The 25,843-nt window shown below is 38.4% G+C and overlaps 1 protein-coding gene across 1 annotated transcript in view; it reads right to left on the bottom strand.

Annotated features, from left to right (window-relative positions):
• Window positions 1–2,681: 2,681 nt before the first annotated feature.
• The window catches only part of LOC143075185 (2-(3-amino-3-carboxypropyl)histidine synthase subunit 1-like), a 30,758-nt gene continuing 7,596 nt past the window's right edge, over window positions 2,682–25,843 (bottom strand). Inside the window, exons 6-12 of the mRNA XM_076250524.1 lie at window positions 24,765–24,919; window positions 23,006–23,127; window positions 7,697–7,765; window positions 6,807–6,963; window positions 5,804–5,904; window positions 4,183–4,261; window positions 2,682–2,971 (exon numbers count right to left, since the gene is read on the bottom strand). Coding sequence (XP_076106639.1) covers window positions 2,690–2,971; window positions 4,183–4,261; window positions 5,804–5,904; window positions 6,807–6,963; window positions 7,697–7,765; window positions 23,006–23,127; window positions 24,765–24,919 — 965 coding nt within the window. The 3' untranslated portion in view covers window positions 2,682–2,689. The remainder of the gene's footprint in view (window positions 2,972–4,182; window positions 4,262–5,803; window positions 5,905–6,806; window positions 6,964–7,696; window positions 7,766–23,005; window positions 23,128–24,764; window positions 24,920–25,843) is intronic.

The following is a 25,843-nucleotide window of genomic DNA, read 5'->3' as shown; positions in this document are numbered from 1 at the left end:
TGTTTATTCTCTTACGTGATTTTAATTTAAATGGAATATTCTTGTATACTTTTTATCTCTATCTTTCTACTTATAGAATTAATTTAGTTTATTTGTTTTTCACTTTGTGGAGGAATTTTGTGGGATTCAATAACTAATCATTCTATCTAATCTTCTTCAAAGATTATGGAAAAATCAAAAGAATTACAATTGCTAGAATCCAAATGTAGAAGTAAACGTACTAGATAAACTCCAATTGGGTTTAACTATTCTTGGGAATTTTTTGATTATCTATTCATATTCTTATTTAACACCGAGTTCAAAACGAATGTAGGAAGTTTATCTCAAATACGTTCAGTTACAAGTTAATAAGATCTTTTTAAGCTAAATTGGATTTGAGAGCAGTAAATTCATTAAATAACATACATTGAATAATCACAGAAATACTTTCTCGATCAATTCAAATACTTTGATATCAAATCCATACCAAACATTGACACTGACTGCTTATTGGATGGTAATCTCTCTCGGGACTGACAGTCATCAAGCAAAGATAGTGATAACCTGATATTAGAACGGGAAGTCTGTCAAAAATATTTCAGGCCCACAATCGGTTTTCCTTATTGATCAAATTTCAAATTTAAATTTAGCAGTTATATATGTAAAACAGAAAGATAACAAGAATTACTAAACCTATATTGTACAACTCAATATACCCATCTCCTAGTCCCAAACTCCACCAAAATTAAACAAGTACCTGTAGAGATTACCTTGTCATATAGTTTAACTAGTAAACAGTGTTACACCATATGGGTTCCTCTAATGTAGTTCATCATCATGTCTGACCTTATTGCAATGTTATCTATTTTTTTCAATTCAAACTGTTCAACTGGTCAGAATTGTTGATTATCTGATGTACAGATTAAAAGTGCATAGTGACATTACAAAGCAAACGTATATATGGTTGCAATTTTGGACTTGCTTTAATAGAAGATTTAATTTTTTTAGTGAAACTTTTTTTAAAACTTGAAATATATTTGCTTTAAAATGTTTAAAAAAGTTTCATACAATTTTTCTTTTAAAAAGTCTTCTGTATTCATAAAAATCAGACATTGCTTTGAATTTAATGTTATATTCAGTGAAATATGTGTTCACCTGAAAACAAAATCCAATTGTTGTCTTTTAATCTTGATGTTCACAAATGCTTGCTTATTTGGTGTTTCAAACTTTAGCAATATCAATTAGTAAGTCAAATAGCTTATGTAAATGGAACTAGATGATAAAACTATACAGGACCACACGAACAAGCCAAACATAGACAAGGAATCCGAGCTTTTTATGACATAGATTATTCTCATAATTTATAGTGATTTTCAAATTTTTATAGCAGCACAATTGACAAATAATAGATGTATTATCTATCTGGTACAGAATAACTGTCTATTTTGCTGGTGATATCTTTGGAAATTTAAACTTTTGAGCAAACTTGATGAATGTTTTTTTTTTTCAGATGCACCCACTTGGATAATTAATGCTTATGATACACTGCAACTACAAATGTACATAAATTTGTGCAATAAAATGTATTTATAAAATATTCAAAGACAAGAAATACAGACTTTCAAGGTGAAGACATCTGTCATTAGGAGTAAATTTTAACAGTAGAAATTTGCCACCTAAGTCTACAATCAAATTTCTAGCTAAAAGACCAGACAATATAAATGTTCTTTGCAAAATACAGTACTTAGAGCTGTCTTCCCTTTCACTTTTAATAAAAACATGGCTCACGCCAAACATTTCATTTGGGATCAAATATGCATACCAAATATTTTATATCTATGAGTTACTTTAGCTGATGCAATTAATAAACCTAATTGTAAATGTTGTACTTTAAATTTTGTCATCAGCAAGAACTTTGGACATCTTAAGGAGGCATATACAATGTAGTTAATTCAAATATCTTTTATTAGAATAAATATGAATGTTGGAAGCATTTTCGCTGATTTCTTACTTACTGAGAGGAACACAACAGGTAACACTAATGGAGCAGGATATGTGTACACTTCTCGACCAACTTATATCACTAATGGAGCAGGATATGTGTACACTTCTTGACCAACTTCTATCAACTTTTGTTTGGGATTGTGTTGCTCTGTCTATAGCTGTATATGTAGAATTTTGTCTGTTGCCTTGACTTTGTTATAAAATAATATAAAGGTTCTAGCTTGAAAACTGCACAAAGAGTCAGCTGAACAAACCATGTATCCTATTTGGGAATGAAAAACAGACAGAAGGACAGAAGGAATGAGACTGAAGAAAGAAGGGACAGAGGTTTACCAATATACCATTAATTCAAGTTGCAATTCTTTTTAATACTAGTTCTTGGACCTAAACAAGAAACTTCTATAGTTAAAGACTGTATGTTGCCTTCTTGATATCCTTTTGATACTTTGTTGTTGGATTGCTGACTCATTAATATATACCCAAAATTTTTCTTCTATACATTTTCTGTCAGATGATAAAAGTTTTCAAAGTATTTTATATGTATGATTCCACATATTAAAAATTTATGAATCCACTTTACACAACAGTATGACTCAATATGAAATAGAATTTTGTCACTAAATAAATATATATATATATATATATATATATATATATATATATATATATATATATATATATATATATATATCCATACAAAAATTTGCTAGCTTTTATTTTCAGTAACATTATTATCACAATTTAAAGTTGCAGAGTTATCTAACTTTCCTTGATTGTTACTATTACAACATTCAGAATTCTTTAAGCAACCAGATGTTTGTCCTTCAGTTTTTTCTTTTAGTTCTTTTTTGATAATAGTTCTTGGTTTTCTTTGCCTCTGGGGTCTATGGACCTCATTGTTAACAGTCCAAGCTCCTAGGCTATCATTTGCATAAAAGTCCATGGGGTATCTTGATTGCCACTGCACATGTTCCAATGCCACTGAAAGCTGAACAAATATAAAATATTTATTAAGTATATGCTGTTGTGAGGTGGTGTCTGGTAAGGAGGAAATTTATTTTGCAATATATCGGTACATGTATTCACTTGATTTCTAAGGCGGTACTTATATTTACTCTTGTATTAGTAACATATAAAGGTGATATGGCTATATTGAAGATTGCATGTTAACCTTGGAATTTTCTAGTGTTATTGTGATGATAGCTTTTGTTTGGGGTCTCATTTACTATATTCCCAACTATCTTTTATTCATATTGATACATATAAAATCTACCACTGCATCGACTGAGATACCATATTTATCCATTTGAGAAAGTTAAATGTTCAAATTTAAAACATGAGACTTACCGAGCGTTTTAAATATTTAAAATTTAATTGTCGAGAGAGGATAAATATTGTTTTGCACGAGATTTGTTGATGAAATATGTTTCTCTAATGATTTTTAGATAATATGTAGACAATCATTATCTTTCTTTTCAAATGATCTGCAAAAATATGTGTTCTATATTGCGTCATCAGGAATGGTTACCTTTTTTCATGACGTCACAATAATTCATTCGGAGGAGAGAAAAAAATTTGACGTCATAATCCAATTTTGACTAATGGAGAACTGAGATCAAATGAACAAAATATATAATCAACAGGTCAGGAAAAGGATAAATTGTCCTAGAACTAGAGAAATATGTGTAAGATTCCAAAGAACAATTGGGATGATAATTATCGATATATATGAACCTTTTAATGGTTGCAATTTTTGTGTTATCATTTTACAGCTATGAGTAATTTTTTGTTTGTTTCAGAACCATTGGCCACTTATCCTGTATTGTTATCTAAAAATGCTGTCCCGTATAACATCATTAAATATTTGAACTGAATGTGAATAATTTGATTTATCCTTATACCAAACTCCTCTTGTCTGCAGGATAAATCTTTTTTCTTTTGGCTACTGGAGAAATTATAGTAAAATTTAAAGCAGATCTGCAAGCTGAAGCATGAGCACACACTTTATCATGTGAGAAAATCGACCTTTGGCATAACAGCTACCATTGCATATTCTTCTGCCACACAATTGCAAATTAGTCATCACCAGAAAAATCTAGTGTGTCAAACCACATACTTAGGCACACCAGCTACCAAAACAATACCATCACATTTAAGTAAATCACACCATAATTTATTTTTAAACTTTGTCATATTTACCTCGTAGGGACTTAACAAAGGCTTTTCAAAGGCCATTCCCCAGTCAATTGAAAGTCTAGGACAAGCTACCTGAACCCATCTGAAAGCATAGAAAAACAGTAGTCTATTTCATAAAGTTTATAGTTTCTCTTATTTAAAAATATGACAATGAAATCATTGATTGGATTGGCTTCAATAATTTTTTTTATGATACAACACTAAAATACTAACTGGTAAGACAAGATTTCAACAATAATGTGTCCATAGAACACGGTTGCACAACTTGCACAATCAAATTTCATGTTCAGTTGACGTAAAACTTTGGTATTAAAATCAGAAAGATTGTATCATAAAAAACATTTGTATTAAGTTTGAAGTTACTTGGACTTCAACTTGATCAAAAACAAAACAAACAGACAAATAAACAGACAAACTGACTGACAGATGGACAAACAAATGCACAGACTAATAAAAAACATAATGTAATGTAAGTGGGGCAAAAAATAACACATAAAAAATCCCCCATCCATCCAGTTTCAAAGTTAAACCTGCTTTTTAGTGGTATGCAACAATTTCTTAAACAACAAATAAGTGAAATGCTTTTTGGATTATCTTACCAATATAAAAACATTTCATTGATTTATATAATTTGCATTTCATATCTAATCAATAAAAAATTTCATTTTGCATTGATAGTAAAAAGGATTCTGTAATTAAGGATGTATTCTTCTGACTTTTCAGTCTCGTTCAGTCTCGTTGAAATCTCGTTCTTGAATTATTTCCAAAACATGTGATATACATTTTTGTAAGTGGAAAATATCAATGAAATTTAAAAATATTATAATCAAACATAGCTTTGTGAAAAAATTGTGTATTTACAATGAATGGTTTTTGAGTAATCCAGTTTTCAAATTTTACGACCAATCAAGTCAGAATTTTTTGCCAAATTTTTGAGAAAATGGATGAGGGATACAAAAAATGATTTTACAAGAATTATGTATATCCCATATCATTTTAGTCTTTTCAAATTTCTTAGATATGTATTTTTTCAATCATTTAATAACAAAAAAGTTGAAATAATCTGCATTTTGTTCTTAAAACTGAGAAAAATCACAAAAATGCAAAATTGACAGCATGGTAAATTTGACACAAAATAGCGTCAAAATATGATAAAACTTTCTTATATTAACATCTACCTATAGTTTTTTTAAGTAAAATTTATGCAGATCGGTCCACTTCATCTTTATAGAAAGTATTAAAAAAAGTTTAATTGTGGAACTGTAATTTTTTTCACGATAATAGCCCAAAAATAGGTAAAAATTGATGAAAAATGGGAAAATCATCAAAATTGGGCATTCTTAAAGGGCCGTAGCAAAAAAAGAAGTGCACCACCATATGAATTTTTCTTCACCAATTATTTTGTTACAGTCTTATAAACCCAAAAAACAGGTTAAGAAAAAAAGTTTAATTCTAGAAATTTTTGGCTCCTCAGAGGTGTACATCCTTAAGATACAGAAATAACCTGAGTTTAACATTTCACATGAACAGAGTATATTTTGATCATAATTAAGAGAACCATCTGGAATTTTTCTGTAATATGAGCATGTTCAGGATTTAATTTTATAATCTAAAGAATACTTACGCATCTACGTCAGTAAAAAGTTTTAGTTTGTCTGGGAAAATTTCAGATAACATCACTAAAACATATTCTCTCCCAGAATCTGTTATTTTCTGTTGTAAATGCTGAAATAAAAATACATATTTAATGTTTTATGCAATCAAATTTGTTTTAAGATCCAAGAAAAAACAATCCTTTGATATAATTTTCATAACAATCCTACAAGAAATGTGTGTACAAAGTAATTTGCTATATAATTCAAATTTTCAAGGGGCATAACTCTTTAAAAACAACTTGATGAGTATTGCTTTTCTAACTAGCTGATATAAACCTTTTAGCAAGAATTGTACAATTAATAGCACAATCAATGTAAACTTTAGAACACAACAATGAAAGTTTTCCATATAATTTATATTTTATATCAACTTGATCTCTACTTGGATGGAAAAATAAATTGAACACTTGTAATTGCTGCTTCTCCAATGCAATAATCACTGGTGTCTAAGTTTGAGAGTATAGACAGCTAGCCTCAATCCAATAATCATTGGTGTCTAAGCTTGAGAGTATAGACAGCTAGCCTCAATGCAATAATCATTGGTGTCTAAGCTTGAGAGCATAGACAGCTAGCCCCAATGCAATAATCATTGGTGTCTAAGCTTGAGAGTATAGACAGCTAGCCTCAATGCAATAATCATTGGTGTATAAGCTTGAGAGTATAGACAGCTAGCCTCAATGCAATAATCATTGGTGTATAAGCTTGAGAGTATAGACAGCTAGCCTCAATGCAATAATCATTGGTGTCTAAGCTTGAGAGTATAGACAGCTAGCCTCAATGCAATAATCATTGGTGTATAAGCTTGAGAGTATAGACAGCTAGCCTCAATTAGAATAATATGTCTAAGTAGTTTGAGATGTTTTTCTGGGGACTGTTACCTTGTCAACTAATAAGTTTATTCAAGTTCTTGCCCTAATATTCATGTTATATTTTCCAATAGAAGTTAACCACCAATCTTTGTTTCATACTTACTTCAAATACTTTAGGAGATCCTTGTCTACCAAGCGTTCCCAAAATGATACCAAACTTCTTGGCTTTAGAAGCTGTCTGTATTGCTTGCTGTCTTATTTGATGCATTTTGTCAATCTCATAGTACTCATGTGAGAAAACTTTACTGTAAGGATCATATCTGTAATACATTAAATAATTTGAATCACCAAATTGTTAATTCAAAAGAAACATTGTAAATTCTTATGTGTTATCAATGATATTATACAATTTATATTGAAAGATAAATAGTGACCAATCATCTATATTCCAGTCCATAGATGTGTATTTCCTCTGAGTAAGTACTTTTTTATAAGGATACACAGGCAAATTTTGCTCACATGAATTTCACGTATAAGCTCGTTTGAGGTGAAATTGATGTGAACTTCACCTGAGATTCACATGAATTTAAATTCACATGAAATTGATGTGAACGAAATTTGCCTGTGTAAATCAATAAAAAAAATTAAAAGAAAGTGTAAATGTTGTGCATAGTGTAGATAGCTAATTTTATGTTATATATCTCTGGGGATAGCAAAACCTTTTTTCTAATGATTTCAACTTTTAATGAGCAATTGAAATGACTGCAACAATATTGTTTTATGTCAGCACAGGAGAATGGACTACAAGGCTGATGTTACCCTCAAAGACAAATTGTCCATCTGGATGGTTTTAACCAAGTAATTTGTTTTTACATGATTGAATTAAAATGGTAAATCATTGAACAAATAAGGCAATCTCAAGCAATTTATGTTTTAAATCTTCCATTACTATTTGTTGTTGTAATCTAGCAAATAATTCAATTATGAACGCAGTCATTAACCAAAAAAAATACAGTCAGAAACAATCTGACCTTGATGTATGTATAACTGTACCTGTATGCTTGAATATCAGGATTACCAATCATTATAGATTCCAAGTGGAATCTCCCATCACCAAGGTAACTGCAAATATAACATAATTATAATATCAAATACATATATTTATAGATTATGGGTGATCATCTCAACGAGATGGATTTTCTCGCTTGAGCTGGGACGGCGTCCGGTGTCCGTCCGTCTGTCTGTCTGTCCATCTGTCTGTCCGTCTGTCTGTCCGTCTGTCTGGCTGGCATAAATATGTCGCACCATAACTTGAGAACGACTTATCTCATGAAACTTAATATAGTTGTTTCTTATGATGGTCAAATGATCTGTATACTTTTTAGTGAAAATAAGATTTAAACTTTTTGAGTTACGGCACTTTGTAACTAAAACAGGAGTGTCTTTTTTTCACATGTCGCACCGTATCTCAAAAACAATTCTTGATTATGGCTTAAAACTTTAAAGACTTCTTAGTTATATTAATCTTAATATCTGTATACTTTTTGGTGATGATTCAAAATTTCATTTTTGAGTTATTGAGTATTTTGTAAAAAATGGGGAGGGTATTTTTACATGTCGTGCCATATCTCAACAAGAGTGCACACACTGAAATGTCTCGCCTTCTATACTAATCATTGATATTATGTTGATAGTCCTAAGTATAAAGCTAAGCTTTATTACAACTGTCACATAAACTTAACATTAACCAAGATAACTAAACAAAGACCAATGAACCTTGAAAATGAGGTCAAGGTCAGATGAACCATGCCAGGCAGACATGTACAGCTAACAATGCTTCTATACAACATATATAGTTGACCCATTACTTATAGTTTAAGAAAAATAGATCAAAACACAAAAACTTAACACTGTGCAATGAACCATGAAAATGAGGTCAGGGTCAAATAAAACCTGCGCAACTGACATAAAGATCATAAAATATTTCCATACACCAAATATAGTTGACCTATGGCATACAGTATTAGATAAAAAGACCGAAACTCAAAAACTTAACTTTGACCACTGAACCATGAAAATGAGGTCAAGGTCACATGACATCTGCCCGCTAGACATGTACACCTTACAATCATTCCATACAACAAATATAGTAGACCTATTGCATATAGTATGAGAAAAATAGACCAAAACACAAAAATTTAACCATAACCACTGAACCATGAAAATGAGGTCAAGGTCAGATGACACCTGCCAGTTGGACATGTACACCTTACAGTCCTTCCATACACCGAATATACTAGCCCTATTGCTTATAGTATCTGAGATATGGACTTGACCACCAAAACTTAACCTTGTTCACTGATCCATGAAATGAGGTCGAGGTCAAGTGAAAACTGTCTGACAGACATGAGGACCTTGCAAGGTACGCACATATTAAATATAATTATCCTATTACTTATAATAAGAGAGAATTCAACATTACAAAAAATTTGAACTTTTTTTTCAAGTGGTCAATGAACCATGAAAATGAGGTCAAGGACATTGGACATGTGACTGACGGAAACTCCGTAACATGAAGCATCTATATACAAAGTATGAAGCATCCAGGTCTTCCACCTTCTAAAATATAAAGCTTTTAAGAAGTGATCTAACACCGCCGCCGCCGCCGTAGCCGCCGCCGCCGGATCACTATCCCTATGTCGAGCTTTCTGCAACAAAAGTTGCAGGCTCGACAAAAACGATTTATGATTATTGCTTAAAACTTTACACATGTCTTTGTTATATTAATCTAAAGATCTGTATACTTTTTGGTGATGATTCAAAATTTCATTTTTAAGTTATTGAGTATTTTGTAAAAAAAAGGGGGAGGTTTTTTTACATATTGTGCCGTTTCTCAAAAACAATTTATGATTATTGCTTAAAACTTTACACACTTCTTTGTTATATTAATCTAAAAATCTGTATACTTTTTGGTTTTGATTCAAAATTTTATTTTAGTGATATTTAGTTTTTTGTAAAAAAAAAAACAGGGTTGGGGGTTTCACATGTCCCGCTGTGTCTAAAAAACAATATATGGTTATTGCTTGAAACTTTCTCAGAAACTATTTATGATTATTGCATAAAACTTCCATACAAGACGTCGGGCTTATCATGCGCTCATGGCGCAGCTGGTTATTACCTATGACGACATTGTCAATTTCATTAGTAACGCCACGTGCATGCTTAGTTTCTAGCGATAATGTTCCATATCAAGAAAGTAGCATGATATGAAAAATTATCACAAAAAAGATCAAATGAAAAATGCACAAAATAATATTATTTCTTAAGTCTTTTGAATATGGTGTGTCAGTAGGTTACACGATGGAACAGAATGTTTCATAAAGACAAAATATACCTTAGAATGAATATAACAGATTTATGATTGATATAAACCAGGTGTAAATTTAAAGAGTTTCTTCATTTGGAACCCTTGATGCAAAACTTCCTTGTAAGCGGTCACCCTATTTCTTGGAAAAGGTGAAAAACAAGTCTTAAGTGAATCGACTTGTGGAAGTATACGAAGACAAAAACATATGCAAATGATCCTGGAATCTTTCTACACAGAAATAGAGAATTCAGATTGAAAAAATTGAAATCACTTTGTTTTTTACCTCCAGCTCGGCTCTCAAGTGGGAAATATTAGCGATAATCTGTTTTCTTTTCTTGTGGTAAAAGGAAATTTATAAACACATAAGTAAAAATACTTAAAACACTTTTTTTAAATTAACAAAATGTGCAATTTCTTTTGTTAAATGGTCTATCTTAGTTCAAGTTTATGTATCTGATGAAAATTAAAGAGATGAACACAATAGATGTCTTTTATAGCTATATCTTACTTACATGATGAAGTTAAGGAGATGTACAACCCAGTATTTCTCCAGGGGACAGAGCTTTGGAGGAGATGTACAACCCAGTATTTCTCCAGGGGACAGAGGTTTGGAGGAGATGTACAACCCAGTATTTCTCCAGGGGACAGAGGTTTAGACTGAGGTATAGATGTACAACCCAGTATTTCTCCAGGGGACAGAGGTTTGGAGGAGATGTACAACCCAGTATTTCTCCAGGGGACAGAGCTTTGGAGGAGATGTACAACCCAGTATTTCTCCAGGGGACAGAGCTTTGGAGGAGATGTACAACCCAGTATTTCTCCAGGGGACAGAGCTTTGGAGGAGATGTACAACCCAGTATTTCTCCAGGGGACAGAGGTTTGGAGGAGATGTACAACCCAGTATTTCTCCAGGGGACAGAGGTTTGGAGGAGATGTACAACCCAGTATTTCTCCAGGGGACAGAGCTTTGGAGGAGATGTACAACCCAGTATTTCTCCAGGGGACAGAGGTTTGGAGATGTACAACCCAGTATTTCTCCAGGGGACAGAGCTTTGGAGGAGATATACAACCCAGTATTTCTCCAGGGGACAGAGGTTTTGAGGAGATGTACAACCCAGTATTTCTCCAGGGGACAGAGGTTTGGAGGAGATGTACAACCCAGTATTTCTCCAGGGGACAGAGGTTTGGAGGAGATGTACAACCCAGTATTTCTCCAGGGGACAGAGCTTTGGAGGAGATGTACAACCCAGTATTTCTCCAGGGGACAGAGGTTTGGAGGAGATGTACAACCCAGTATTTCTCCAGGGGACAGAGGTTTGGAGGAGATGTACAACCCAGTATTTCTCCAGGGGACAGAGCTTTGGAGGAGATGTACAACCCAGTATTTCTCCAGGGGACAGAGGTTTGGAAGAGATGTACAACCCAGTATTTCTCCAGGGGACAGAGGTTTGGAGGGATGTACAACCCAGTATTTCTCCAGGGGACAGAGGTGGGGACAGAGGTTTGGAGGAGATGTACAACCCAGTATTTCTCCAGGGGACAGAGGTTTGGAGGAGATGTACAACCCAGTATTTCTCCAGGGGACAGAGGTTTAGACTGAGGTATAGATGTACAACCCAGTATTTCTCCAGGGGACAGAGGTTTGGAGGAGATGTACAACCCAGTATTTCTCCAGGGGACAGAGGTTTGGAGGAGATGTACAACCCAGTATTTCTCCAGGGGACAGAGCTTTGGAGGAGATGTACAACCCAGTATTTCTCCAGGGGACAGAGGTTTGGAGGAGATGTACAACCCAGTATTTCTCCAGGGGACAGAGGTTTGGAGGAGATGTACAACCCAGTATTTCTCCAGGGGACAGAGCTTTGGAGGAGATGTACAACCCAGTATTTCTCCAGGGGACAGAGCTTTGGAGGAGATGTACAACCCAGTATTTCTCCAGGGGACAGAGCTTTGGAGGAGATGTACAACCCAGTATTTCTCCAGGGGACAGAGGTTTGGAGGAGATGTACAACCCAGTATTTCTCCAGGGGACAGAGGTTTGGAGGAGATGTACAACCCAGTATTTCTCCAGGGGACAGAGCTTTGGAGGAGATGTACAACCCAGTATTTCTCCAGGGGACAGAGGTTTGGAGATGTACAACCCAGTATTTCTCCAGGGGACAGAGATTTGGAGGAGATATACAACCCAGTATTTCTCCAGGGGACAGAGGTTTTGAGGAGATGTACAACCCAGTATTTCTCCAGGGGACAGAGGTTTGGAGGAGATGTACAACCCAGTATTTCTCCAGGGGACAGAGCTTTGGAGGAGATGTACAACCCAGTATTTCTCCAGGGGACAGAGGTTTGGAGGAGATGTACAACCCAGTATTTCTCCGGGGGACAGAGGTTTGGAGGAGATGTACAACCCAGTATTTCTCCAGGGGACAGAGGTTTGGAGGAGATGTACAACCCAGTATTTCTCCAGGGGACAGAGCTTTGGAGGAGATGTACAACCCAGTATTTCTCCAGGGGACAGAGGTTTGGAAGAGATGTACAACCCAGTATTTCTCCAGGGGACAGAGGTTTGGAGGGATGTACAACCCAGTATTTCTCCAGGGGACAGAGGTGGGGACAGAGGTTTGGAGGAGATGTACAACCCAGTATTTCTCCAGGGGACAGAGGTTTGGAGGAGATGTACAACCCAGTATTTCTCCAGGGGACAGAGGTTTAGACTGAGGTATAGATGTACAACCCAGTATTTCTCCAGGGGACAGAGGTTTGGAGGAGATGTACAACCCAGTATTTCTCCAGGGGACAGAGCTTTGGAGGAGATGTACAACCCAGTATTTCTCCAGGGGACAGAGGTTTGGAGGAGATGTACAACCCAGTATTTCTCCAGGGGACAGAGCTTTGGAGGAGATGTACAACCCAGTATTTCTCCAGGGGACAGAGGTTTGGAGGAGATGTACAACCCAGTATTTCTCCAGGGGACAGAGGTTTGGAGGAGACCTACAACCCAGTATTTCTCCAGGGGACAGAGGTTTGGAGGAGATCTACAACCCAGTATTTCTCCAGGGGACAGAGGTTTGGAGGAGATGTACAACCCAGTATTTCTCCAGGGGACAGAGGTTTGGAGGAGATGTACAACCCAGTATTTCTCCAGGGGACAGAGCTTTGGAGGAGATATACAACCCAGTATTTCTCCAGGGGACAGAGGTTTGGAGGAGATGTATAACCCAGTATTTCTCCAGGGGACAGAGGTTTGGAGGAGATGTACAACCCAGTATTTCTCCAGGGGACAGAGCTTTGGAGGAGATGTACAACCCAGTATTTCTCCAGGGGACAGAGGTTTGGAGGAGATGTACAACCCAGTATTTCTCCAGGGGACAGAGCTTTGGAGGAGATGTACAACCCAGTATTTCTCCAGGGGACAGAGCTTTGGAGGAGATGTACAACCCAGTATTTCTCCAGGGGACAGAGGTTTGGACTAAGGTATAGATGTACAACCCAGTATTTCTCCAGGGGACAGAGGTTTGGACTGAGGTATAGATGTACAACCCAGTATTTCTCCAGGGGACAGAGGTTTGGAGGAGATGTACAACCCAGTATTTCTCCAGGGGACAGAGGTTTGGAGGAGATGTACAACCCAGTATTTCTCCAGGGGACAGAGCTTTGGAGGAGATGTACAACCCACTATTTCTCCAGGGGACAGAGGTTTGGAGGAGATGTACAACCCAGTATTTCTCCAGGGGACAGAGGTTTAGACTGAGGTATAGATGTACAACCCAGTATTTCTCCAGGGGACAGAGGTTTGGAGGAGATGTACAACCCAGTATTTCTCCAGGGGACAGAGGTTTGGAGGAGATGTACAACCCAGTATTTCTCCAGGGGACAGAGCTTTGGAGGAGATGTACAACCCAGTATTTCTCCAGGGGACAGAGGTTTGGAGGAGATGTACAACCCAGTATTTCTCCAGGGGACAGAGGTTTGGACTGAGGTATAGATGTACAACCCAGTATTTCTCCAGGGGACAGAGGTTTGGACTGAGGTATAGATGTACAACCCAGTATTTCTCCAGGGGACAGAGGTTTGGAGGAGATGTACAACCCAGTATTTCTCCAGGGTACAGAGGTTTGGAGGAGATGTACAACCCAGTATTTCTCCAGGGGACAGAGCTTTGGAGGAGATGTACAACCCAGTATTTCTCCAGGGGACAGAGGTTTGGAGGAGATGTACAACCCAGTATTTCTCCAGGGGACAGAGGTTTAGACTGAGGTATAGATGTACAACCCAGTATTTCTCCAGGGGACAGAGGTTTAGACTGAGGTATAGATGTACAACCCAGTATTTCTCCAGGGGACAGAGGTTTGGAGGAGATGTACAACCCAGTATTTCTCCAGGGGACAGATGTTTGGAGGAGATGTACAACCCAGTATTTCTCCAGGGGACAGAGGTTTGGAGGAGATGTACAACCCAGTATTTCTCCAGGGGACAGAGCTTTGGAGGAGATGTACAACCCAGTATTTCTCCAGGGGACAGAGGTTTGGAGGAGATGTACAACCCAGTATTTCTCCAGGGGACAGAGGTTTGGAGGAGATGTACAACCCAGTATTTCTCCAGGGCACAGAGGTTTGGAGGAGATGTACAACCCAGTATTTCTCCAGGGGACAGAGCTTTGGAGGAGATATACAACCCAGTATTTCTCCAGGGGACAGAGGTTTGGAGGAGATGTACAACCAAGTATTTCTCCAGGGGACAGAGGTTTGGACTGAGGTATAGATGTACAACCCAGTATTTCTCCAGGGGACAGAGGTTTGGACTGAGGTATAGATGTACAACCCAGTATGTCTCCAGGGGACAGAGGTTTGGACTGAGGTATAGATGTACAACCCAGTATTTCTCCAGGGGACAAATGTTTGGACTGAGGTATAGATGTACAACCCAGTATTTCTCCAGAGGACAGAGGTTTGGACTGAGGTATAGATGTACAACCCAGTATTTCTCCAGGGCACAGAGGTTTGGAGGAGATGTACAACCAAGTATTTCTCCAGGGGACAGAGGTTTGGACTGAGGTATAGATGTACAACCCAGTATTTCTCCAGGGGACAGAGGTTTAGAGGAGATGTACAACCAAGTATTTCTCCAGGGGACAGAGGTTTGGACTGAGGCATAGATGTACAACCCAGTATTTCTCCAGGGGACAGAGGTTTGGACAGAGGTATAGATGTACAACCCAGTATTTCTCCAGGGGACAGAGGTTTGGACAGAGGTATAGATGTACAACCCAGTATTTCTCCAGGGGACAGAGGTTTGGACAGAAGTATAGATGTACAACTCAGTATTTCTCCAGGGGACAAAGGTTTGGACAGAGGTATAGATGTACAACCCAGTATTTCTCCAGGGGACAGAGGTTTGGACAGAGGTATAGATGTACAACCCAGTATTTCTCCAGGGGACAGAGGTTTGGACAGAGGTATAGATGTACAACCCAGTATTTCTCCAGGGGACAGAGGTTTGGACAGAAGTATAGATGTACAACCCAGTATTTCTCCAGGGGACAAAGGTTTGGACAGAGGTATAGATGTACAACCCAGTATTTCTCCAGGGGACAGAGGTTTGGACAGAGGTATAGATGTACAACCCAGTATTTCTCCAGGGGACAGAGGTTTGGACTGAGGTATAGATGTACAACCCAGTATTTCTCCAGGGGACAGAGGTTTGGAGGAGATGTACAACCCAGTATTTCTTAAGGGGACAGAGCTTTGGAGGAGATGTACAACCCAGTATTTCTCCAGGGGACAGAGGTTTGGAGGAGATGTACAACCCAGTATTTCTCCAGGGGACAGAGGTTTGGAGGAGATGTACAACCCAGTATTTCTCCAGGGGACAGAGGTTTAGAGGAGATGTACAACCCAGTATTTCTCCAGGGGACAGAGGTTTGGAGGAAATGTACAACCCAGTATTTCTCCAGGGGACAGAGCTTTGGAGGAGATGTACAACCCAGTATTTCTCCAGGGGACAGAGGTTTGGAGGAGATGTACAACCCAGTATTTCTCCAGGGGACAGAGGTTTGGAGGAGATGTACAACCCAGTATTTCTCCAGGGGACAGAGCTTTGGAGGAGATGTACAACCCAGTATTTCTCCAGGGGACAGAGGTTTGGAGGAGATGTACAACCCAGTATTTCTCCAGGGGACAGAGCTTTGGAGGAGATGTACAACCCAGTATTTCTCCAGGGGACAGAGCTTTGGAGGAGATGTACAACCCAGTATTTCTCCAGGGGACAGAGCTTTGGAGGAGATGTACAACCCAGTATTTCTCCAGGGGACAGAGGTTTGGAGGAGATGTACAACCCAGTATTTCTCCAGGGGACAGAACTTTGGAGGAGATGTACAACCCAGTATTTCTCCAGGGGACAGAGGTTTGGAGGAGATGTACAACCAAGTATTTCTCCAGGGGACAGAGGTTTGGACTGAGGTATAGATGTACAACCCAGTATTTCTCCAGGGGACAGAGGTTTGGAGGAGATGTACAACCCAGTATTTCTCCAGGGGACAGAGCTTTGGAGGAGATGTACAACCCAGTATTTCTCCAGGGGACAGAGGTTTGGAGGAGATGTACAACCCAGTATTTCTCCAGGGGACAGAGGTTTGGAGGAGATGTACAACCCAGTATTTCTCCAGGGGACAGAGGTTTGGAGGAGATGTACAACCCAGTATTTCTCCAGGGGGCAGAGGTTTGGAGGAGATGTACAACCCAGTATTTCTCCAGGGGACAGAGGTTTTGAGGAGATGTACAACCCAGTATTTCTCCAGGGGACAGAGGTTTGGAGGAGATGTACAACCCAGTATATCTCCAGGGGACAGAGGTTTGGAGGAGATGTACAACCCAGTATTTCTCCAGGGGACAGAGGTTTGGAGGAGATGTACAACCCAGTATTTCTCCAGGGGACAGAGGTTTGGAGGAGATGTACAACCCAGTATTTCTCCAGGGGACAGAGCTTTGGAGGAGATGTACAACCCAGTATTTCTCCAGGGGGACAGAGCTTTGGAGGAGATGTACAACCCAGTATTTCTCCAGGGGACAGAGGTTTGGAGGAGATGTACAACCCAGTATATCTCCAGGGGACAGAGGTTTGGAGGAGATGTACAACCAAGTATTTCTCCAGGGGACAGAGGTTTGGACTGAGGTATAGATGTACAACCCAGTATTTCTCCAGGGGACAGAGGTTTGGACTGAGGTATAGATGTACAACCCAGTATTTCTCCAGGGGACAGAGGTTTGGAGGAGATGTACAACCAAGTATTTCTCCAGGGGACAGAGGTTTGGACTGAGGTATAGATGTACAACCCCGTATTTCTCCAGGGGACAGAGGTTTGGACTGAGGTATAGATGTACAACCCAGTATTTCTCCAGGGGACAGAGCTTTGGAGGAGATGTACAACCCAGTATTTCTCCAGGGGACAGAGGTTTGGAGGAGATGTACAACCCAGTATTTCTCCGGGGGACAGAGGTTTGGAGGAGATGTACAACCCAGTATTTCTCCTGGGGACAGAGCTTTGGAGGAGATGTACAACCCAGTATTTCTCCAGGGGACAGAGGTTTGGGGGAGATGTACAACCCAGTATTTCTCCAGGGGACAGAGGTTTGGAGGAGATGTACAACCCAGTATATCTCCAGGGGACAGAGGTTTGGAGGAGATTTACAACCAAGTATTTCTTCAGGGGACAGAGGTTTGGACTGAGGTATAGATGTACAACCCAGTATTTCTCCAGGGGACAGAGGTTTGGACTTAGGTATAGATGTACAACCCAGTATTTCTCCAGGGGACAGAGGTTTGGAGGAGATGTACAACCAAGTATTTCTCCAGGGGACAGAGGTTTGGACTGAGGTATAGATGTACAACCCAGTATTTCTCCAGGGGACAGAGGTTTGGACTGAGGTATAGATGTACAACCCAGTATTTCTCCAGGGGACAGAGGTTTGGACTGAGGTATAGATGTACAACCCAGTATTTCTCCAGGGGACAGAGGTTTGGAGGAGATGTACAACCCAGTATTTCTACAGGGGACAGAGGTTTGGACTGAGGTATAGATGTACAACCCAGTATGTCTCCAGGGGACAGAGGTTTGGACTGAGGTATAGATGTACAACCCAGTATTTCTCCAGGGGACAAAGGTTTGGACTGAGGTATAGATGTACAACCCAGTATTTCTCCAGGGGACAGAGGTTTGAACTGAGGTATAGATGTACAACCCAGTATTTCTCCAGGGGACAGAGGTTTGGACTGAGGTATAGATGTACAACCCAGTATTTCTCCAGGGGACAAATGTTTGGACTGAGGTATAGATGTACAACCCAGTATTTCTCCAGAGGACAGAGGTTTGGACTGAGGTATAGATGTACAACCCAGTATTTCTCCAGGGCACAGAGGTTTGGAGGAGATGTACAACCAAGTATTTCTCCAGGGGACTGAGCTTTGGAGGAGATGTACAACCCAGTATTTCTCCAGGGGACAGAGGTTTAGAGGAGATGTACAACCAAGTATTTCTCCAGGGGACAGAGGTTTGGACTGAGGCATAGATGTACAACCCAGTATTTCTCCAGGGGACAGAGGTTTGGACTGAGGTATAGATGTACAACCCAGTATTTCTCCAGGGGACAGAGGTTTGGACAGAGGTATAGATGTACAACCCAGTATTTCTCCAGGGGACAGAGGTTTGGACAGAGGTATAGATGTACAACCCAGTATTTCTCCAGGGGACAGAGGTTTGGACAGAAGTATAGATGTACAACCCAGTATTTCTCCAGGGGACAAAGGTTTGGACAGAGGTATAGATGTACAACCCAGTATTTCTCCAGGGGACAGAGGTTTGGACTGAGGTATAGATGTACAACCCAGTATTTCTCCAGGGGACAGAGGTTTGGAGGAGATGTACAACCCAGTATTTCTCCAGGGGACAGAGCTTTGGAGGAGATGTACAACCCAGTATTTCTCCAGGGGACAGAGGTTTGGAGGAGATGTACAACCCAGTATTTCTCCAGGGGACAGAGGTTTGGAGGAGATGTACAACCCAGTATTTCTCCAGGGGACAGAGGTTTAGAGGAGATGTACAACCCAGTATTTCTCCAGGGGACAGAGGTTTGGAGGAGATGTACAACCCAGTATTTCTCCAGGGGACAGAGCTTTGGAGGAGATGTACAACCCAGTATTTCTCCAGGGGACAGAGGTTTGGATGAGATGTACAACCCAGTATTTCTCCAGGGGACAGAGGTTTGGAGGAGATGTACAACCCAGTATTTCTCCAGGGGACAGAGGTTTGGAGGAGATGTACAACCCAGTATTTCTCCAGGGGGCAGAGGTTTGGAGGAGATGTACAACCCAGTATTTCTCCAGGGGACAGAGGTTTGGAGGAGATGTACAACCCAGTATTTCTCCAGGGGACAGAGGTTTGGAGGAGATGTACAACCCAGTATTTCTCCAGGGGACAGAGGTTTGGAGGAGATGTACAACCCAGTATTTCTCCAGGGGACAGAGGTTTGGAGGAGATGTGCAACCCAGTATTTCTCCAGGGGACAGAGCTTTGGAGGAGATGTACAACCCAGTATTTCTCCAGGGGACAGAGCTTTGGAGGAGATGTACAACCCAGTATTTCTCCAGGGGACAGAGCTTTGGAGGAGATGTACAACCCAGTATTTCTCCAGGGGACAGAGGTTTGGAGGAGATGTACAACCCAGTATTTCTCCAGGGGACAGAGGTTTGGAGGAAATGTACAACCCAGTATATCTCCAGGGGACAGAGGTTTGGAGGAGATGTACAACCAAGTATTTCTCCAGGGGACAGAGGTTTGGACTGAGGTATAGATGTACAACCCAGTATTTCTCCAGGGGACAGAGCTTTGGAGGAGATGTACAACCCAGTATTTCTCCAGGGGACTGAGGTTTGGAGGAGATGTACAACCCAGTATATCTCCAGGGGACAGAGGTTTGGAGGAGATGTACAACCAAGTATTTCTCCAGGGGACAGAGGTTTGGACTGAGGTATAGATGTACAACCCAGTATTTCTCCAGGGGACAGAGGTTTGGAGGAGATGTACAACCCAGTATTTCTCCAGGGGACAGAGGTTTGGAGGAGATGTACAACCCAGTATTTCTCCAGGGGACAGAGCTTTGGAGGAGATGTACAACCCAGTATTTCTCCAGGGGACAGAGCTTTGGAGGAGATGTACAACCCAGTATTTCTCCAGGGGACAGAGGTTTGGAGGAGATGTACAACCCAGTATATCTCCAGGGGACAGAGGTTTGGAGGAGATGTACAACCAAGTATTTCTCCAGGGGACAGAGGTTTGGACTGAGGTATAGATGTACAACCCAGTATTTCTCCAGGGGACAGAGGTTTGGACTGAGGTATAGATGTACAACCCAGTATTTCTCCAGGGGACAGAGGTTTGGAGGAGATGTACAACCAAGTATTTCTCCAGGGGACAGAGGTTTGGACTGAGGTATAGATGTACAACCCAGTATTTCTCCAGGGGACAGAGGTTTGGACTGAGGTATAGATGTACAACCCAGTATTTCTCCAGGGGACAGAGGTTTGGACTGAGGTATAGATGTACAACCCAGTATTTCTCCAGGGGACAAAGGTTTGGACTGAGGTATAGATGTACAACCCAGTATTTCTCCAGGGGACAGAGGTTTGAACTGAGGTATAGATGTACAACCCAGTATTTCTCCAGGGGACAGAGGTTTGGACTGAGGTATAGATGTACAACCCAGTATTTCTCCAGGGGACAAAGGTTTGGACTGAGGTATAGATGTACAACCCAGTATTTCTCCAGGGGACAGAGGTTTGGACTGAGGTATAGATGTACAACCCAGTATTTCTCCAGGGGACAGAGGTTTGGACAGAGGTATAGATGTACAACCCAGTATTTCTCCAGGGGACAAAGGTTTGGACAGAGGTATAGATGTACAACCCAGTATTTATCCAGGGGACAGAGGTTTGGACTGAGGTATAGAGGAGATGTACAACCCAGTATTTCTCCAGAGGACAGAGGTTTGGACTGAGGTATTGAGGAGATGTACAACCCAGTATTTCTCCAGGGGACAGAGGTTTGGACAGAGGTATAGATGTACAACCCAGTATTTCTCTAGGGGACAGAGGTTTGGACTTAGGTATAGTTATCTTGTATAGATACTGTATAAACATTAATTTTCGTGGGGTTAAAATTTTGTGGTTTTGTGTCCAAAAGTAAGTTCGTGGGGATTAATTTTCGTGGTTTTTAAGTTTAGAAAAAAATGATATAAATGTCACTTTATAATTGACAAAACTCAATAAAACTGGTCTGAACTTTCACCTTTGGGAAAAATCAATAATTTCATTTCATAGTAACAGTGAGCACTAATCAAGGGTTGTAACCTGCACACGCTAATTGCCTTTTACACACCTTTGATGTTTAATCCAAGGACAATGATTGTGTAATAAATGTATTATGACATCGATTGGCAGTTATTGACAGGGTTGCCCCTGGGTCAATTATTTTTTTCGCCACCTCTTTCGCCAAAACAACATATTTTTCCCACTTTCTTATTTTTTTCGCCAAGTCACATAAATATATTTCTTGTTTAAAATTTACCTAGTTTTTCTACCCCCACCCCCCCCCCCCCCCCCTTAAATAAGATGATTTTTCCCCATTGTGTCTATGATTATTCTCTCAAACTTATTTTGAAGTCTACATTTTAATGAATAAACACTAAACATTTCCTCTAAAACCAGATTTTTTTTTAACTTAAAAGAGAAAAATATTCATTGTATTTTAAAATACTTTTAATAATAAAGAAGATATAAGTCCTGGAATATAACAAAATTAGTGGACATGTTTTGATCATATAGTACCAGTATACATCGTAGGGAAAGTTTCTGTAAAAGAAAAATACTGATGTGCCCTTTTGTACTAAGAAATGGTTTTTACAACAAAACAAAAGTTTTTATCACATGAAATTGATCCCTCATTTCATGTGTAGTCATTACATTGAAGGGTTACTTACTCTCATTCGAGGGGTTGTTGCCAACCTTTTGGATAGATTTCTTCATAAAAACAGTTTTTTTTTCTTGACTATCGTCAATGAAAAAATTGAGACGTAAAACTAAGCTTGAAACACGTGTGTCACTCAAACGACTTTAAAGTAGTCTCCCTAATCAATTACCTATATTAAAGTCAAGGATAATTAAAGTATTAAATCGGAGATTATGTCTTGCTTTTGAATATGTTTCGTCACAACAACATCTTTCTTTTCTAAAATATCTTTAAAAGGAGAGGAGACGTCAAAAGTTTGCTTCAAACACGTGCGTCGCAAAGTGGTAAATGAATTCTGTATGTGACATTTAGCAGAAGCCATTTAACCATATCATTTTGTCAAACAATTCAATCAGCACCTTTATCAATTAGTTCTTTGTTGTGGATAGCTATAAAATGCAATCAGCTGATTATTGATTTTCTGTCCAAATCTTGATGAGGTCAAGGTGAATTCTGAGTATTGTCTGATCTGTTCGAGAAACTCGAAAAAAGTAAATAAACAAGATGGAGAAAAATAAATCGTTATATATATTTCTTTCGCCAAATTCTTTCGCAAATGACGAATTTTTATCGCCACAATTATTATTTTATCGTAAATTGCAAAAATGGCGACCGCCAGCGGAAACCCTGGTTATTGATGATTATTAATTACTGTACAAACAAAGGATAAGGCTTATCATCTGACTTAAAGAAAACCTTTAAGAAAACCTTTGAATATCTATGTCTAATCAATTAACCTATCTATTTCATTGTCTGCATTTATGTTCATCAATTATATACATGATATAATGTCAATAGGATTTAGTCAGATCATAAAATAATGTAAATCTACAGTTAAATTTTCGTTGGGGTTTTAATTTCGTGGTAATTTCCTATCCACGAAATAAACTAAATTAAATCCCCAACGAAAATTTCTGATTTTACAGTATATCTTACTTACATGATGGCTGTTGTATCAGGTGTAAGTTTAGGAGATGTACAACCCAGTATTTCTCCAGGGGACAAAGGTTTGGACTGAGGTATAGTAATGGTGAAATCTTCTCTCAAAACACCAGCTGAGGACTACAATAAATAAATATTAAATCAGATGCTCCACAGGGCACAGCTTTATACGACCCCAGAGGTTGAACCCTGAACGGTTGGGGCAAGTATGGACACAACATTCAGCTCTGAATTTGGATTGTGATTAAATAGTTGACACAGCATATAGGTTTCTAACACAGAATGAATGTGGTCTAATGAACTTAAAATTCTAGTTTTTGCTTTTGCGCAATTCACTATGTTGTTGAATATTAATCTTCTCAAAAAAAAAAATATTTGAAGAAATTTTCTTTTTAATTTCTGAAATCTGAAATGAGAAAAATTGACCCCCCCACCCCCAACTTTTTTTCACCTCCCCCGTTCCCTTATTCTAAAAATGATCTCAATTCAAATTTCTGATAGAGTTTGCAACAATAACTACTCATTTAAATACATCATAAAGTATTAAAATATAAAATGTCATACAGTCATGGTTAAAATTAATATTAATTAATAGTAACTTGTAAAAAAACTAATGGGGAATGTGTTGAAAGGGACACAGATGATGCCCTCGCTAACATGTAACATTATAAAGGGACATTACTCAATAACTGTAAAAAGTGAAGCTGCCAAAACTTGAACTTAAACTGAGTTTAGAATGTTTAGAGGTAATAAGTATTATATACACATTTCATTAAATTTAGCTGAGACAAACTTAAGTTAAGAGAACAAAGGAGCATAACCCTAGAATGGTAATCAAAGTGTTTGTAATCACTGAATGGTAAAGATTGCTTTAATTTATCAGTTGGTAGTAAAAGTGAATATTGCATTGCATATATTGTATAAAGCTTTGATTTAAGTTGATTCAACTATTATTCTGGACAAAGAAAGATAACTCCAATTTTCAAAGAAAATTTCATAAAGCATTGGTTTTAGGTGATTCAACAACCATTCTGGACAAAGAAAGATAACTCCAATTTATTGTCTTGAAACTACAAAAATGCTTGTTTTGGACCCTTTTTGGCCCTTTATTCCTAGACTATTTGCCCCATAACCCTTAAAATATATCCCAACCTTCTACTTATGGTATTAAACATTGTGGTACAATTTCAGAACAATTGAAATACTTATACACAACTTATTGTCTTGCAATAGATAAATGCTTGTTTTGGGCCCTTTGGGCCCCTTTTTCCTAAACCTTAGGGACCATAACCCTTAAATTCAATCCAAAACTTCCTTTTGTGGTTATAAACATTGTGTTAAAATTTTATTGATTTCTATTTACTTATACTAACAACGCTGATGACGAGGATGATGACGTGATACCAATATACGAAAAAGTTTTGCGGTCGTATAAAAATAATTCAAGACCATGTCTCAAGTCAGGAGCTTGTAATTCAGTGGTTGTCGCTTGTTTTTGTGCTACATATTTGTTTTCATTCATTTTTTGTACATAAATTAGGTTCTTAGTTTCTCATTTAAATTGTTAAACATTGTCATTTCGGGGTCTTTTATAGCTGACTATGCATTTTGGGCTTTGCTCATTGTTGAAAGCCGTACAGTGACCTATTTAAGCGTCATTTGGTCTCTTGGTCCCTTGGTCTCTTGTGGACAGGTGTCTCATTGGCAATCCTACCACATCTTCTTTTTTATACAAACCGTAACTTATAGAACAGTACCTGTAGTGCAGCCACAAACTGGATAGTGCTGACAAGTGCTAGATGGTCTCCTGGTTTAAAGTTATGTTTCAGTGTGTCCATAAAATGCATCATGTCGATAGCTATATCAACAAATACATACAGCATCTGTATACCTTCTGTTCTGTCTATAGGTACTACAAATATAAGTATAAGCATGATAAGAAACAAGAATGTGTCCATAGTACACAGATGCCCCACTCGCATTATCATTTTCTGTGTTCAGGGACCATATAAATTAGAAAGATCATATTATAGGGAACATGTATACTAAGTTTCAAGTTGATTGGACTTCAACTTCATCAAAAACTACCTTGACCAAAACCTTTAACCAAAAACTTTAACCTGAAACTTGCACTATCATTTTCTGTGTTCAATGGACCGTGAAATTGGGCTAAAAACACTAATTTGGCATTAAAATTAAAAAGATCATATCATACAGAACATGTATACTAAGTTTCAAGTTGATTGGACTTCAACTTCATCAAAAACTACCTTGACCAAAACCTTTAACCTGAAGCAGGACAGACGGATGAACGGACAGAAAAACAGACAGGAACGGAGGACGAACGAACAGACGAACAGATGGACGGACGCACAGACCAGAAAACATAATGCCCCTCTACTATCGTAGGTGGGGCATAAAAACAAGAATGTGTCCCCAGTACACGGATGCCCATCAGCACTATCATTTTCTATGTTCAGTGGACCATGAAAATTGGGAAAATTTCAGATTTGGCATTAAGGTGCCAATTTTTACTCCATGTTGAAAGTCTCACTGATTTGCTTTGTTATTATTTTGTTTAGGTATTACAATTGGTTCTATTTACTAACCATGAATTTTTTGATAGATTTGTATTTGCTTAACATTAAGTGGTACTAATCATGAAATTTAAGATAACTAGTACCTTATCAATTGATGAAAATTCATGGTACAATAATCTAAATTACTGTAAATAAGTACTAAAATGATATATCTTGCTAATGTTAATGGTTTAACTTTTAATTCTTTTTGTTGCGATTTTGAATACTTTTGAATACGCTGAGAAGGATCTCTTTCT

This window comes from Mytilus galloprovincialis, chromosome 5, assembly GCF_965363235.1.
Source record: "Mytilus galloprovincialis chromosome 5, xbMytGall1.hap1.1, whole genome shotgun sequence".
NCBI lineage: Eukaryota > Metazoa > Mollusca > Bivalvia > Mytilida > Mytilidae > Mytilus > Mytilus galloprovincialis.
The sequence above is the reverse complement of the archived record's forward strand: the minus strand, read 5'-3'. Positions and strand labels throughout refer to the sequence as shown.